At 36.3% G+C, this 15,796-nt stretch overlaps 1 protein-coding gene across 1 annotated transcript in view; it reads right to left on the minus strand.

The window, feature by feature from the left end:
* The window catches only part of LOC113115270 (1,4-alpha-glucan-branching enzyme-like), a 153,473-nt gene that overhangs the window by 57,510 nt on the left and 80,167 nt on the right, over positions 1–15,796 (minus strand). Inside the window, exon 10 of the mRNA XM_026282725.1 lies at positions 14,585–14,683. Coding sequence (XP_026138510.1) covers positions 14,585–14,683 — 99 coding nt within the window. The remainder of the gene's footprint in view (positions 1–14,584; positions 14,684–15,796) is intronic.

Below are 15,796 nucleotides of genomic sequence, written 5' to 3' on the forward strand. Positions count from 1 at the left end.
ATATTCCATATTTAATAACATTCTTAATAATTAAAATAAGTATCAATAGCAATTCTTTATAAAGTAGTAATCCTTCAAACAAATAAATTACACATTTAAATATTATGCATCTAAAAGGATTTCTTGAATATTACTTATAGTCCAATATATACATTTAATAACATTCTTTATGTAAATGGTGAGGTAACAGGAAAGCTGCATGCTAATGTATAAAACGCTGTGAGGAAGTCATTATTCTGACATCCGTGTCAAGTCTTTGGCACAGAACGACTGGAAAGAGTCAGCCGTCCTTAGTTAAGAGTCAACATCCTCCGCACCAGAAGCTGAGACTTTCCTCACCAATTTATCATCCAAACTCTCACTCAAATGTCTTCCAACTCTACTTCTCACCCTTAGCCCTGTGACAGTACGCACATCTCCGCCTCTTTCAGGGAAACGCTTTCACTGCAGCAGAACAGAGATTTTCGGCTTGTGGGAAGACAGAAAAACTTGGGGACAGTGTGTCCAACATGAATCTGAAAACCTGCAATGAATGCAGCTCAGTTTATTTCCCCAAAAATATGAAGTGATTTAAACATCCACCTTCTGGAGTGCAAAAACAAATGTCTACCCTCATAAAAAAGATTTGTGCTTACTCTATTGAATGCATTTCTGTAGTATACTTCATATCTTAAAAGTTCAGTATGTTTTTATTAAACTGTATTTGTTGCTAATTCTTATCAAGATTTATCACATTCCAAAATAAATTATGTAAACAAAAACTTTTACTTTGAATGTGATTAATCATTTGACAGCACTACTGATAATATAATACTAATGAATCTAAAGAAATATTGAATCCAAGAATGAAAGTTGGCTGAACATTTACTTATCCTCAGGCCATCCAAAATCTAGATGAGTTTGTTTCTTCATCAGAACCAGAAATGTAGCATTCATCTCTTGTTAACTAGTGGATCTTCTACAGTGAATGGGTGCCGTCAGAATGAATATCTGTCCAAAAGAAGTTAAATAAAAAGCACCCATCCATGTGCCTCACACAGCTCCGGGCAGAGGACATATGAGGTCAGCATTTGTTCGCTCTCTGGAGCTGTGTGTGAGAATGTTTGGACATTCTTCCATGTACAACAGTGAGCGAAAGCTAGATTAAAGTGATTACTATGTTTTAAATATGGTTATTTGCCTTACTAAAACTCATTGATTCGCTACAGGAGGACTTTGTTCAGACTTTTTGGCGCTCCCTCCTGAGGGCTTGTGACGCGCTCTGACGCACCTGTCAGCTGATGGAGCCGGAACTTATAGCAATCGCTTTTTATTTGTTTCTTTTATTTTTTAACAGTTTATATATATATATATATATATATATATATATATATATATATATATATATATATATATATATATATATATATATATATATATATATGAGAGTGTGTTTTATGTGAATGTGAATGTATCTGCATGATTACCAGCTGTTTGAGTGCAAATCAGCCCCAATCAGCTCGCTATCAAAGTGGCACATTTGTGTTATTACTATCTGTATAAGTGTCCATCAGCCCTTATTTGCATCGTAATTCATTGTAAATGCTGTATTTCTAGCAATCTCAGGATTTTCTGTAATTGGCAAACAAAGTTAAATCTTTTATATTTTCCTTATTATTCTTACTCAAATTATTCTTTTTGTATGTTTCTAGTGCTCAAATAAATCACTTATATGATGTCTACGTTTCTGTCTATTGTTTTATAATTGAAAAAAAAAAAGTACGCAGGGGTATGTTTAATTACTAAATAGTTTGTAGAAACCTTCAATACAGTTTGTAAATACATATTTTTTTTTATATTTTGGGGGGAGATGTACACATAGTCCCATAGAATATCTGCAGGAGTCTAATTTTTAATGATATCTTATTCAGATTTGAAATAGAAACTCATGAGACGTGTGACTTCCAACCCATTACTTTTCTAGATTGCTACAGTATTTGCTTCATGTATTTTTATATAAAATAAAAAAGTATTTAAGTGTGGTAAAATAAAAATTAAAGGCACTTCAGTGTCTATAACTTTTAATATTTTTGAGCATTATCAAATCTGCTTGATAAAAAGCCCATTATGTTTGTAACACACTGAAGTAGAAAACTGTTACAATTTTAAGTTAGGTAGAGCACTTTCAGCTGTGAGTCCCATAATTGGGGGTCTGGTTAACAGGTTAAACATCTTGAAAGATCAAAGACAATTTTTAAAATAACTCTGACTGTATTCGTCTGAAAGAAGAAAGTCATATACACCTAGGGTGACTTGAGGGCAAGCAATTTATGTGCTTATTTTATTTTTGGGTGAGCTAACACTTTAATATCTTTTGAAACCAACAAACTTCATGTTTGTAAGAAACAAACCATCAAATTTGTGTTTGGTGTGTGTGTTAAACTTCAAACTGTTCCAAAATACTTAGTCCTCTGTCCATAATATTGCTTTCTCCAGTGAAAAAGGGTCTCATCTGAATCAGAAAAGAAACAGGCAAAAACCATGCACCTTTTGCAAGTGAAACAGTTCTAAACAAATACTGTATGCCAGTGGATTTTGATGTGAGATGGCAATGGACTTTTCATTGGAGGAAGAGATATTGCAGATTATGGACTGATATTTTGGACCGACATAATGATTTAAAATTAAAACGACTTGACAGGTTTATTTCTTAAAAACAGGCAGGTTTTAATTCACAATAGATTAATTGATGGATTGGAGTTGTGAGGATTACTTGTGGATTATTGTGATGTTTTATCAGCTGTCTGGACTCTTGTTCTGATGGCACCCATTCACTCCAGAGGATCTACTGTTGAGCTCCAGATTTCTCTATAAAGAAACAATCTCATCTATATCTTGGATGGGTCAAACATGCATAGCTTTTAGCTACTTGCATTTAATAATAATTAAAATTCTAAAAAAAAAATATTTAATTTTAATTGTCAACAGTTAAACATTATGCTCAGTTGATATTTAAATACACGGTCACTGAAAAGTTTGTTAGCAGTAAGATTTTTTTTTTTCTTTTTTTTTTCTTTGTATTTTATCCTCACCAAAAAATCAATATAATAATAATGTATTATTGTTGTTTTTGTTGTTGTTGATGATATTTCTAACTTTAAACCTTGAATATTTAAAACGTACATTTATTTAAACTTTGATTTAACTGACTAGAAGAGGACAAGTTTTATTTATTAATTGTTGTTTTGTAGTGTTGTTGTTCTTACTACTATTATTATTATCAGTAGTAGCAGTTCTAAAGCCTTGTGTTCAGAAATATATGAATGCAGCGAACAATATACTGACTTCTAAAGCTGTTTTCTGTCTGTTCAGTACAGTTACAAGTCTGCCATCATGTAACGGTTTTATTAGCAATTATCTTCATTTTCCCATAAGATACTGACACGCAATATACATGCAATAAATAAAACATTTAAAATGAGATCATTGTGTTTTTTTGTGGGATTAAAGTACATGCAAATGCATTAACAAAACAAATACACAAACAAATGCAGAAATAATGCAGTTAATCCTAATGAATCATTTTTATCTGTCGTCAGCCATACTACATTTTAGTCAAATTCTTATATTGTATGTCTCATACGTTGTTTGTTTGTCCTATTGCGTGGTTCTGTTTGGCCATTATTCTTGTCCTGTAACCTGTAATCGACACAAACATTGTTATCCACCAGCCTGCAACAGGTTTGTTTAAAAAGAAGATGTTTTGAAGGTGTCACATCCTGTGATTCAAAGGTTTCCCTAACACACATTTCCCCTCAGAACAAACCCTGAGCGATAAATGAAGAAATGGCTGAAGATGAAAAGCGATGGCTTTCAGTTCTCATTTCAGCAGACTCTTCATTGCAACGCTAGTGATGCTTACAAAACCCCTGCCTTTTATTGTCTATCTATTGATTGTTTGGCTGTGGGCTAATATAAAGGTTTTCCTGCGTGTCAGTCACCTGTCAGGTGCAATCTCTCCCAGCACATGGCTGCCTGTCACTCTCATGGGTTTCCCTCGCTGTCAGTCAGTCTGCGGCACAGGGGGCCTGAGGTGTGTGTGTGTGTGTGTGTTGTGAAGACACAATGAGAACAGATCGCCATGAGTGATGTGAGAAATACTAAAAAAGTCTTTCCTCACTCCGAGTTTGCCGCTGGAATGCTACTGATGTGTAGAACTTGAGATGTTTTTGTCAGTAAAACTACAGGCAACAGTGTGTTTTTACTGTAAATGAGTTATCTCTGTCCGGCGCTGCTTTTTAATATAAAATGTTATTGTTTGGTATTGTTTCTCTTCATTATCGTTCTGCATTTCTGTTTTAAGCTGCTCGTGATGAAGATGACCAGTAGAGTGACGCATTTGATAGCAGGTTTTTATTCAATGGGATTTAACTCATCATTTATCTCATATAGAATATGCGTTGGTATTTATACAACATAACGTTAATATTACGACATATAGACTGTCTGCAAAAAGGTCCCGAATGCACATGAACGTGTCTGTGCGAACTCCTCTTGTTGATGCGTTCTTTACACAACAACGTGCAGAAACAAGGCAACTAAACTCTTAAAATTCACACCGTTTCATTATAATAGTGTTCTCATTATAATTTTATGTGTATGACAGTCCAGGCCATTTTTATTAATATTCTGCATTATTGCTGTTTGCCCTGATCACGCTGCGTGCTGAAGAGTTACCGTAGTTGGTTACGACAATGAAGTGCTTAACTCAAATGCATCTTATACGAGATAAATAATATATACACAGTAAAGGCTATATGAACCGGCTCAAATGTTTTAAAATCACTTGTACCCTACCTGATCGAAAAAAAAATACAATAAATAAATAATAATCCAGTCTTTCACTCTGTGTCAGTTTGAGTCTTGTTAAAACTTTAAATCCCTGCCGACAAGTTGCTCCTCTGTCGGTCACGGATTACGGAAAGTGAAACTTCTATAGGGGTGTTTGGATTTATTCACGCACGCTAAAATATTTATTTGAAGCTTCTTTCTTTTCAGCTTTATCATAATAGGCTGTATATTAACATATTGGGAGAAAAACGATAATTCTATGTGAAATCAGACATTTGAGCATCCCCTTATAGCTAAAATGGCACGATCATAACACCCGGTGAATATTTGACTGTGAGATTGGTATTCGAATCAGGCACCTCCTATCGAAGCATCAACTATTCGGGGTCACCCCTAATAATAATGTAATAATGTATTATAATTATTACCATTGTTGTTATTTTTTATTTTTTGCTGTTGTTTTATTCACAGAGAATATGATTGAAGTGCACTTCAAACTTGTGAATAAGACTAAAACAAAATTTGTCTGTCTGATCACTTCATTCCCATATATTGGGTCACACATATAAAATGTGAATGTAGGGAGTTTTATTCCTGCAACTACACCCACAACTCCCTTTTACTGAACTATTAAATGTACCAGCGTCAGAAATAAACTCATTTGAATCTTTCAGGATGTGAAATTCCTGTGATGCTTTTTAATATACAGACTGAAATCTTTGGCCATTTATCACATCCTACATTTTTAGTGCCATGACAGTTGTATTTTAAGACAATCTAACTATTTTTGAGTTAGGAAAATGGTGAGGATCATACACATTTAGGGCTTTACATAACCCCAAATTTGTTTAAAGGCTGATTCTAACACTGTTACATTCTGTCCCTCCAATGGTGAATATGTAATGACAAAATGGCAGTATTTTAAGCTTTAATGTCTCAGATGGAAGTAATAAGCTTTATTATGAATAGTAATAAACCTTATTATGAATTATGATTCAGGGGACATGGTTAATTATGTAAATTTTCGATATTTCAATACTTTGAATGCAATTAATATACAGTCCTAAAAATAGAGTCTTCTTTAGACTCTTAAGTCAATGGAGTACCATTAATCAAATGAGAGAGGGTGAATCCCAAAATGCAGCATGCTGGGAAATGCAACCCCTAATGACTGTGAGGTGCAGAGGGCCAGATGGGAAGCGCTTCTTCTCTGTTTATCTCCTGGCATTACATACCACACAGCTTCCCCTCAATTATCATCTGACAGTTTAATTTCTGTCTGATTGTAGATTCTATCACTCTCTCCTTTGAGTGAGAACTCTCTCGTGACCCCATCTTATTGACACAGAATGCCAAAGAAATGATTTGATGTAATGCACAATTGCAGAGCAACATAAAAACCCAGTAACTGGTGTGAACATATGAGTCACGGCATTGTGAGGGATGCAAATCTGGGATGTGTCTGCATAAAGGCTTCGCAATGACTTCTGAGTGGGTTTTCACATCCACAAAGAATGCCATTAAAGGGATAGTTCACCAAAAAATAAAAATGATTACATTATTTATTAACCCTCATGTCATTCCAAACCCGTTTGACTTCATCTTCTGTATGAAAAAAAAAAAAAAAAAAAAATATTATATATATATATTTATTTATTTATACAAAAGTTCTTACTGGTACTCAAATCTGATTGGCTGAAACCTTTCCAGGAGTATGATATTCTAGTGATAACAGCTCTTTTAATGTTTCACTGGTTCTATCACTGTATTTCTCACAGCGAGTGTCATGGCAGACGTCTACATTTTATAAACAATACTGTTTTAATGTTTTAATACAAGTTTTTAGACAAGAATGTAGTTGTTTAGACTTCAAACATGCAGTTTGCTAATAAAGATAACATCTATTTGAGAAAATTATTATACAGTAATTTTCGCATTATGTTTATTAACACAAAAAATTAATTACCACTTCAACAATTTATAATAGTTTTTCTTTAAAGGGGTTACAGTGAAGTGCTTACAGTGAAAAAGTCGCAAAACTTTAAGAATTAATATATTCTGTGTTAATAGTACATCCACAAAACTGTATAAATTATGGATTAAACTAATTTACAGCTCAAATAATACAGTGGTGTTAATGCAAGTCTTTCTAATTCGCTTCAAAATCCTCCAAGAACAAGCTCCATTCATTTCCAAGTTCCTCACCGTAACCTTGATTTCCTGCTTTTTTGTGTGTGCGTTGACCTGAGGGTTAGTAAATATTGATGAATAATGTCGAATTTGAATTTTTAGGTGTATGCTCTCTTTAATGGACTATCATATCAGAACAAACCGCCTGAAATGGAGAGCTCTGCAGACAGAGGTGACTTCAGACCAGTCGTAAGTTAATTTATAAGTTTAGTTGGGAAACAAGAGGTTCGGTATCTCACTGTTCTTGGCAGCATGTGAGGCATTCTTCACTAGCTCTAATTGTTTCCATTACTTTTCAATTTGTTGGACTCGGACAGAAGGGCACTGGCAAAATTAGAGGGCTTTTGTTATGCTATCCATTGGAAGCGAAAGCGTTTTGGAGTGGTAATCAGATAGAATCAGGCAAACTCGTGCTGCAAGCCTTATCTGCTTCTCTTATTAGGACATCTTAATTTCTCAGAGGCTCTCGGATGTGGTCGGGTTGCCAGTGTGGGCTCAGAGGTCAGATTAATCAGACAGGGTGGGTGACGTTAAAAGCAGGGCTGGGATGTGTGTTTCGGCAGGCAGTGCCGCCCCACTGGAATAACAACTATCAGCTTGTCCTCTTTTAAGGTGATCTCACAAAACCTGGGTGGGAGAAGTCCAGATCATATTTCACTCTTAAACAATATATACTATGCTTAAAAAACAGAAGTGTATCTGTACGACAATTAAAGGTGCTGTAGGGAACTTTTGTAAAAAAATATTTTTTACATATTTATTAAACCTGTCATTATGTCCTGACAGTAGAATATGAGACAGATAATCTGTGAAAAAAAATCAAGCTCCTCTGGCTCCTCCCAGTGTCCTATTGCCATTTGCAGAAACTCCATCGCTCCCGGTAAAAAATAACCAATCAGAGCTGCGGTCCGGAACTTTGTTTGTGTTCAAAATGTAGAAAAATGTATATAATAAGCGAGTACACCATGAATCCATTTTCCAAACCGTGTTTTTAGCTTGTCCTGAATCACTAGGGTGCACCTATGATAAGTGTTTATATTCTGACTATTTTAGATTGCTTCAGGGATACCGCGGCGGAGTAACCCAGTACCTTTGTGATTCTTCATAGACATAAACAGAGAGAAGTAGTTCCGGCTACGATGTTCTTCCGCAAGACGCAAGCAGTTCTGTTTATTAACCGCTAGAGCCTCAAAAGTTCCCTACCGCAGCTTTAAGACTTTCACTGTTGCATTATTTATATGACAATTGAAAATTGTGTGTGTGTGTATGTGTTTGTGTGTGAATATCTATAATGTATGAAGAGTTTGGTTCTATAACGTGATAAACGCCATTTTAAAAAAAATTAAATTGAGAACCTGCCAAAAATCAGTATTGTATTTGGTCCGTAATGACAAGACCATTTTTGATTATATGCAAAATGTGATACCCGCCATGTTATTCTGTCATTTTTCCCTCCCTATCTTTCAAAAGCTTGACAAACGTCACTCTCCCAAACGTCTCTCTGCAGAATGCGATACATCCGCTCAGCCAATCACAGCGTACCATTCCATGTATTGTAAACAGTAACTGACAAGCTACGCAGTAAACGCAGATGAATCGCCTTCGATTATGAACGCGATATTGCATAGCTTGTCAGAAAAAAAAAAAAAAAAATTTGATGGCACTGATGAAACTATGGGGGTTTCTGTGGTGGGGAAGATTAGTACTGACCAAGTTCAGAGGCTGCCATATGTGGATCAACTAGGTTTTCAATATTAAAAATAACTTATGTTAATTCAATGGATTAATTGCATTCTGGAGAGGAAAATCAGTTATCAGAAATCTAAAACTGGATTTGAATCTTTAATGCTATTATAACCTAAAGATGCTATGTTAAAAATTAAAATGGAAAATAGTGTTTTTCATCTTGCCACTGCCACTGTGTGACCTCAATATGCTGATTAGACAGCATGATTATTGCACAGGTGTGCCTTAGGCTGGCCACAATAAAAGGCCACTCTAAAATGTGCAGTTTTACTGTAATGGGGGGTCCGAAAACCAGTTAGTATCTGGTGTGACCACCATTTGCCTCATGCAGTGCAACACATCTCCTTTGCATAGAGTTGATCAGGCTGTTGATTGTGCACTGTTGAATGTTTTAAAATATAGGCTACTGTATTCCTGTGATCAAAGCTGAATTTTCAGCATCATTACTCCACTCTTCAGTGTCACATGATGCTTCAGAAATCATTAGAATATGCTGATTTGCTGCTAAGTAACCATTTCTGATTATCATCAACAGTTGTGCTGCTTAATTTCTTTTCTTTTCAAAATTCTCTCATGAATATTTAAAACTCTTCTTTGTGCTTGAGTGCTTGAGTTCACCAGAAATAGAACGGGGCATCAGTTTACCGTCATGGATTTGTCATGTTGCGTCATGCCACATCCACAGCACAGAACATCACTGGGTCAAATTCTGCTCCTCACGTCTGATGTAGAGCAGAACCATTCATCGTTCTCTTATATTTCTACATGGCTCCCTGCAATACAACTCCGATTCTTCAATCACTCCATCTAGTGGTCTGTTATTGATACGATCACAACTGCTACCACAGATAACGGAGCGCTCAAGCGGGTACTGCGAATAATGTTGAGGTCATTAAAATTTCAAATTAATATTTTGCACCCAATTATTTCCTATCAGGCAAGCTGCTGCGTAAAAAGAAATCGGGAAAATTATGCAGTGTAGTCTTTATCACCCTTAGCAAAATAATCAGTTGACTGTACATTATCACCCTGTCCCAAATGTCACCCTAAACCCTCACAGTCTTCCTCTGTGTCCACACTTTCGTTATGTGATGCCGCTTCGACTTTTGGGTAGAAGCTAGCTGGGGAGCTCACCCCAGTGCGGGCTCGCATGAAGTGCGGATCGAGGGGACATAACGGCCGCAAAGGGGGGCGCTCATGAGCACCCTTTTGAAAGCTCAAATGACGAATGGGACACCCTACCGTCTCATGGACTTAACGGACATGTGCATGCGGCGGCCATTGCAAGTCCGCAAGACCAAAAGTGCACATGAAGTGTTCCATTTGGGACAGGGTCTATCCCCTCAGTTTGGGAACCACTGGAGTAGGCCATTTGTGCTTTATCAATTAATGCTCTATGCGCTTGATTACTAATGAGTGTGTAGTACAAAAGTGTAGTACAAAATGATCCTTCTTGACTCTTATCATCACGCAAAACGTTCCAAATTGAACAAAACTAAATAAATGCAAATTTTGAATTCATGAATATATAACGGTATCCACGGTATAGCAAAATCCATATCATGGAACAACATAATACTGGTAGTCACTTTCATACCGGTATGGCGCCCACACCTAGCCTCGGAGCAGGGGACCATCTCAAACTACCCTGTCAAAAATATACTGGCTCATATACATAGATATGAGTCACACACTCTTCTGCGCACATCTCTATGCGCTCCTTTCTTTTCTTCACACAAACTCCAAGTCATCCGAGAGCCCTCAAAGTGCAGTCTCATCGGTACCCCAACGCAAAACGAAATCGATAGCGGTGTCAGATGAAAAGCCCCAAATAAATACTGCATGCTGGGCAACGTTGTATGAAAGAAGCACATGTTAAAAAAGCAGCAAGCAGCAGACTTTATGCCATTCCAAACACTGATCCAGAGTCAGTGAAGTGGACACCTTTGTGCACGGAGAGTGCAGCACTGAATCAGTCTGCTGGAGCGGAGCCGCAGAGGGTCATCCGGGGCGAAGAGAAGCACGTGGCCGGTGCTGCTGGTCTGGTAAAAAGCACTGTATTCTGGCTAGCCTTGTTTAGCAATGCAAGGCGATTCTCCATGGAGGCTGTGTGCTCAGCACCAACAGTCACCCCTGCAGTGTACAGGGCACAAACACTTCTTTTTTTCCTTTTACTGTATAAGACTGTCAAGGTAGAGAGGAATGCAGACAGGAAAGTTACAAAATACAAGAGAAAAAGAACCTGGCAAGAACTGGATGTTTCAGTGAACAAAAATAAATTAAAACAATAATATAATATAACTTTATGACCTTACATGTAGCAGTGGACAACAATGCGAATAGTGTCATAATGTCATTAAATTAAACTTTTTTTTTTTTTTTTGTAATTAATAACTCAATATAATCTTAGATTTGTCTAAAAAAAAACTACACTGTCACATTGTTTTGATTTCATATAACTGTGTTACTGTTTTACAAAAACATACAATTGTTCAAAATGTTGGTGTCAGAAAGATTTATTAAAAAAAAGAAATTAACACTTATTCAGCAAGGCCAAATTAAATTAATCAAGTGACCATTATAAAAAAAATAAAATAAAAAAATCGGATAAGCAAGAAAAGAAAAAATATTTCAATGCAAATTTGCTTTCCATTTATTACTTAAAGCTAAGTACTTATTTGATACCATGGCAAAAAAAAAAAAAAAAAAAAAAAAAAAAAAACCTACTAGCCTTACTACACTTTGTGTGTGTGTAGCCATGTGCATAGCATACAATGCACAAGTAACGAGTTGAGTTCCCTTTTGCGTTTCCTTTCACTTGAATGGTTTAAAATAGTTTGTGAGTGTTGTTAACACTTACAAATGATAAACTTTCACAGATTCTGCAATTAATTTGCGGATCACATGCATGCCGGACCGTGGGGCCTGATCCGTATGGATCACAGATCAACTTCGATCTGTTCAACCAATATTAAGCAGCAAAACAGCATTTGAGTAATTTCGGAAGGATCACGTGGCACTGAAGACTGGAGTACTGATGCTGAAAATTCAGCTTTAAAATCACAATTATAAATTCAAAAATGTATTAAAAAAAGAAAACAGTTATTTTGGAATTGTAATAATATTTCACAACATTATTATAATTTTTTACTGTATTTTAATCAAATAAATGCAGCTTTGTAAACATGAGAGATCTTATGGACTTTTGAACGAATGTTTAATAATCTAATTGACACTATTATTTAAAGTAAAACTATTTAAAACAAGCTTTAAGTCATAAGTCCTTGTGGAAATTGAACTTATAAATTGTAAATTTCTACTGATATACAAGTCTAAGATATTAAAATAAATAAATAAGAAATGGTTTCAAAATTATTTAAAAAAAGTAAAACACCAAAAAATATGACACTGCATTAAACATAATATATGTGTCCTTAAAAAAAAATCACTGTGACAACTAGAGGTTTCAAAACCAAAAAATATTGAATGTACCAAATTAGTTTATAATTACTTCAGATGATACAGAATTTTCAAATATTCTCAAAAACTCAAAAACTCCAATTATTACACATGACTAAACCCATAGAGGGGTCATAGTGGTTAACTGACAGAAGAAAGTACTAAAATAAAGATATTAAACTGATAGTTTGCAATCATCTCCATGATTAGAAGAGCTTCATTAATATGCATACCCACAGAAACAGCACAGAACAAAGGAATGCTTTAGATCAGCTCACAGAAGAAACCCTAATTAAGAAAAAAATATTGAAGAATTGCCCATAATTATACTTTTAATTATGCACACACACACACACACAAAGAAAAACATTACCGAGAGTATTGAACGCATCCTAGTTTCCAAGAGCATGACACTATTAATATACATCTGGCCGGAAAAATTGAAATACGCCCTATTTATCTGATCCGCCAGTTGTCAGTCTAGATTTGGAGCAGGTTCTAGTTACTGTATCTTCAAATCTACTTCCCCTGAGAAAGATAGAAACATGTTTCACTTTGGAATTACAAGCAGGACAAGTGCATGATGAATGAGATACTTAGCATGATATGGCTCAAACAAACTGGCACCATCCAGAGGGAATATATAGGAATGTGAGTAAAGCACAGTAACTTGTCAGTTACACTTACTATAGGTTTGTACAGTAATTTAATGTATGTTGAATATAATTGAGCTATTCTCCTTGATTCTGCTCTCTCCTCACAGTCACCTTCCCCACTGCATTCAAGCAAGCTCGGGTAACCCCACTGCTAAAAAACCCTACATTAACCACTTCTCTTATAGACAGCTACAGACTTGTCTCTCTCCATCCATTCATAGCGAAAACCACCAATTTTTTTTTTTTTTCAGGTATCGTTTCTTTCACAGAACAACAAACAGTATGCTAACCAGTCAGGCTTCAGGAGTGGCCAGTCAACTGAGACTGCGCTACTGTCAGAAAGCTGATTCCAAATCATCAGTTCTTATTCTGCTGGATCTATCTGCTGCTTTTGACACTGTCAATCACCAGATCCTCCTGTCTGTGCTCTCTTCACTGGGCATCACAGGGATTCCAATTTGCTGGTTTGAATACTCTCTCACTGGTAGGTCTTTCAGGGTGGCCTGGGGTTTCCAAAGTACATCGACTGGTCACTGGGGCTCCTCAGGGATCAGTTGTTGGACCACTCTTCCTCCTCCATATACACTACACCACTGGGTCTCATCATACAGGAACATGGCTTCTCCTACCATTGCAATCCTGATAACACACAGCTCTATCTCTCATTTCAAACAGACGATCCAAAGGTATCTGCACGGATCTCAGGCTGCCTGGCGGACATCTCGGCATGGATGAAAGAACAACACCTACAGCTCAACCTGGCAAAGACTGAGCTTCTCTTTTTCCCTGCCAATCCAACTCTACAGCATGATTTCACCATCCAGCTAGGTTCTTCTAAAATTACCCCATCAACTTCGGTCAGAAATCTTGGTGTAATCTTTGATCTTCGAAGACCACATTGGAAAGACTGCTCGATCTTGCAAGTATGCATTGCACAACATCAGAAAGATCAGGCCCTTTTTAACGGAGCATGCTGCACACCTTCTTGTCCAGGCCCTTGTCATTTCAAGGCTGGACTACTGCAATGCTCTTCTGGCTGGACTTCCATCAAGTACAATAAAACCTCTGCAAATAATTCAAAATGTAGAGGTATGACTGGTCCTCAACGAGCCCAAAAAAGCCTATGTCACCATCTCTCTTTATCTCCTGAACTGGCTACCAGTTGCGGCTCGCTTCAAGTTCAAGACATTGATGCTTGCATAAAGACCAGCCACAGGCTCAGCACCCACCTACTTCCACTCACTCTTACAAATCTACATCCCCTTCAGAAGTCTGAGATCTTCTAGTTGGCGACGTCCCGTGGAACCATCACAGAGAGGATCAAAATCACTTTCCAGAACATTCTTGTTCACCATTCCTGGCTGGTGAAATGATCTTCCCACCTCTATTCAGAATGCTGAATCCCTGATAATTTTCAAGCGACAGCTGAAAACTCATCTCTTTCGACGCTACTTGACTTTGTCAAAACTTTTTAAAAAATGTTGTCTTTCTCTTTATTTCCTCCCTTTCTAGCTTGTAATTATTTGAACAATGTCTGAAACTTGGTATTATGAGCACTTCCTATGTCTGTTTGCCTCTTTAAGAAGAATTGCTTTAAGTATTCCCCAAGTGTAAGTCACTTTGGATAAAAGCATCTGCAAAATGACAATGTAAATGTATTCTCTTTCATGTTGTTCATCACTTCATATTAGAAAAACTCTCACTTGGATCCATTTGTCGGGAATAGCCATGGCCAGGCGATAGTCGAAACCCAGACCTCCTTCTTGGACTGGACGGCAAAGGGTGGGCATACCGGACACATCCTTAAAAAAAAGAAAGAATTTCTTTAAAAACACAACATGCTTAGGTTAGATTTACAGTACTGTTAACATAATAGTTCACCCTAAAATGAAAATTTGCTCTTTCAGGTTATTAAAGATGATGAGTTTGTGGACTCTCATTTTCACGGCACCCATTCACTGCAGAGGATCCATTGGTGAACAAGTGATGTAATGCAAAATTTCTTCAAATCTGTTCTGAAGAACAAAACAACTCAACTCAACTCTTGGATGGCCTAAGGGTGAGTACATTTTCATCAAATTAAATTTGTTTGGGTGACCTACTACTTTAAAGCAGGGGTCCTCAAAAAACGGACAGCAATCCGGCTCGGGACCATGAATCATTATTTCCAACAGGAGAACCATTTTACCATTTCTACATTTAGGTTTTATATATATATATATATATATATATATATATATATATATATATATATATATATATATATATATATATATATATTTATCAGTAACAAAAACATGGTGAACAAGAAAATAGATATATATTTTTCACTTATACCATGGCAAAAGGTATAATTACGAATTTTTCATCTGATATTTCAAACATTGAAAAATAAATACGACCTCGCATTGTGTCAACCAGGTTTTTTTTCTGCATTTTCGCATCTGTAGCAAGTATTGATAGGGATTTGATAGGTAAGGATGACGAATACGAAAAAACGCATATGAAAATTTCAGACTCAGGGAGCAAGTAGCTTTATTCAGAATGTGGGCGGCACAATAATGTTGATTGACTTAGGGACATATTTGCCTAATAGAAATGGAACAGTTGCAAAAAAAAAAAAAAAAAAAAAAAACGTACAGTAGTACCACGGTTCAACTTAAATCTTACAACGCATCTGTAAAATGGTTTGCTACACGTAAAAAAAAAACAGGGTTCGGCTAATATACGTTTCTGTTGATGGATGCGCATTCTGGCTTTTCACAGAGAAAAAAAAAAAAAAAACATGGACAAACCATTCACTCTTGTTCAATATGAATTCTGTATGCTGAAATCTGAGCAGTCATTTATGCCATTAGACATTCCACCTCTCCTGGAAGCTCCGGGAGTCTCCTGCATATTAATAGTGGCTCCCT

This window comes from Carassius auratus, chromosome 15 (genome assembly GCF_003368295.1).
Source record: "Carassius auratus strain Wakin chromosome 15, ASM336829v1, whole genome shotgun sequence".
NCBI lineage: Eukaryota > Metazoa > Chordata > Actinopteri > Cypriniformes > Cyprinidae > Carassius > Carassius auratus.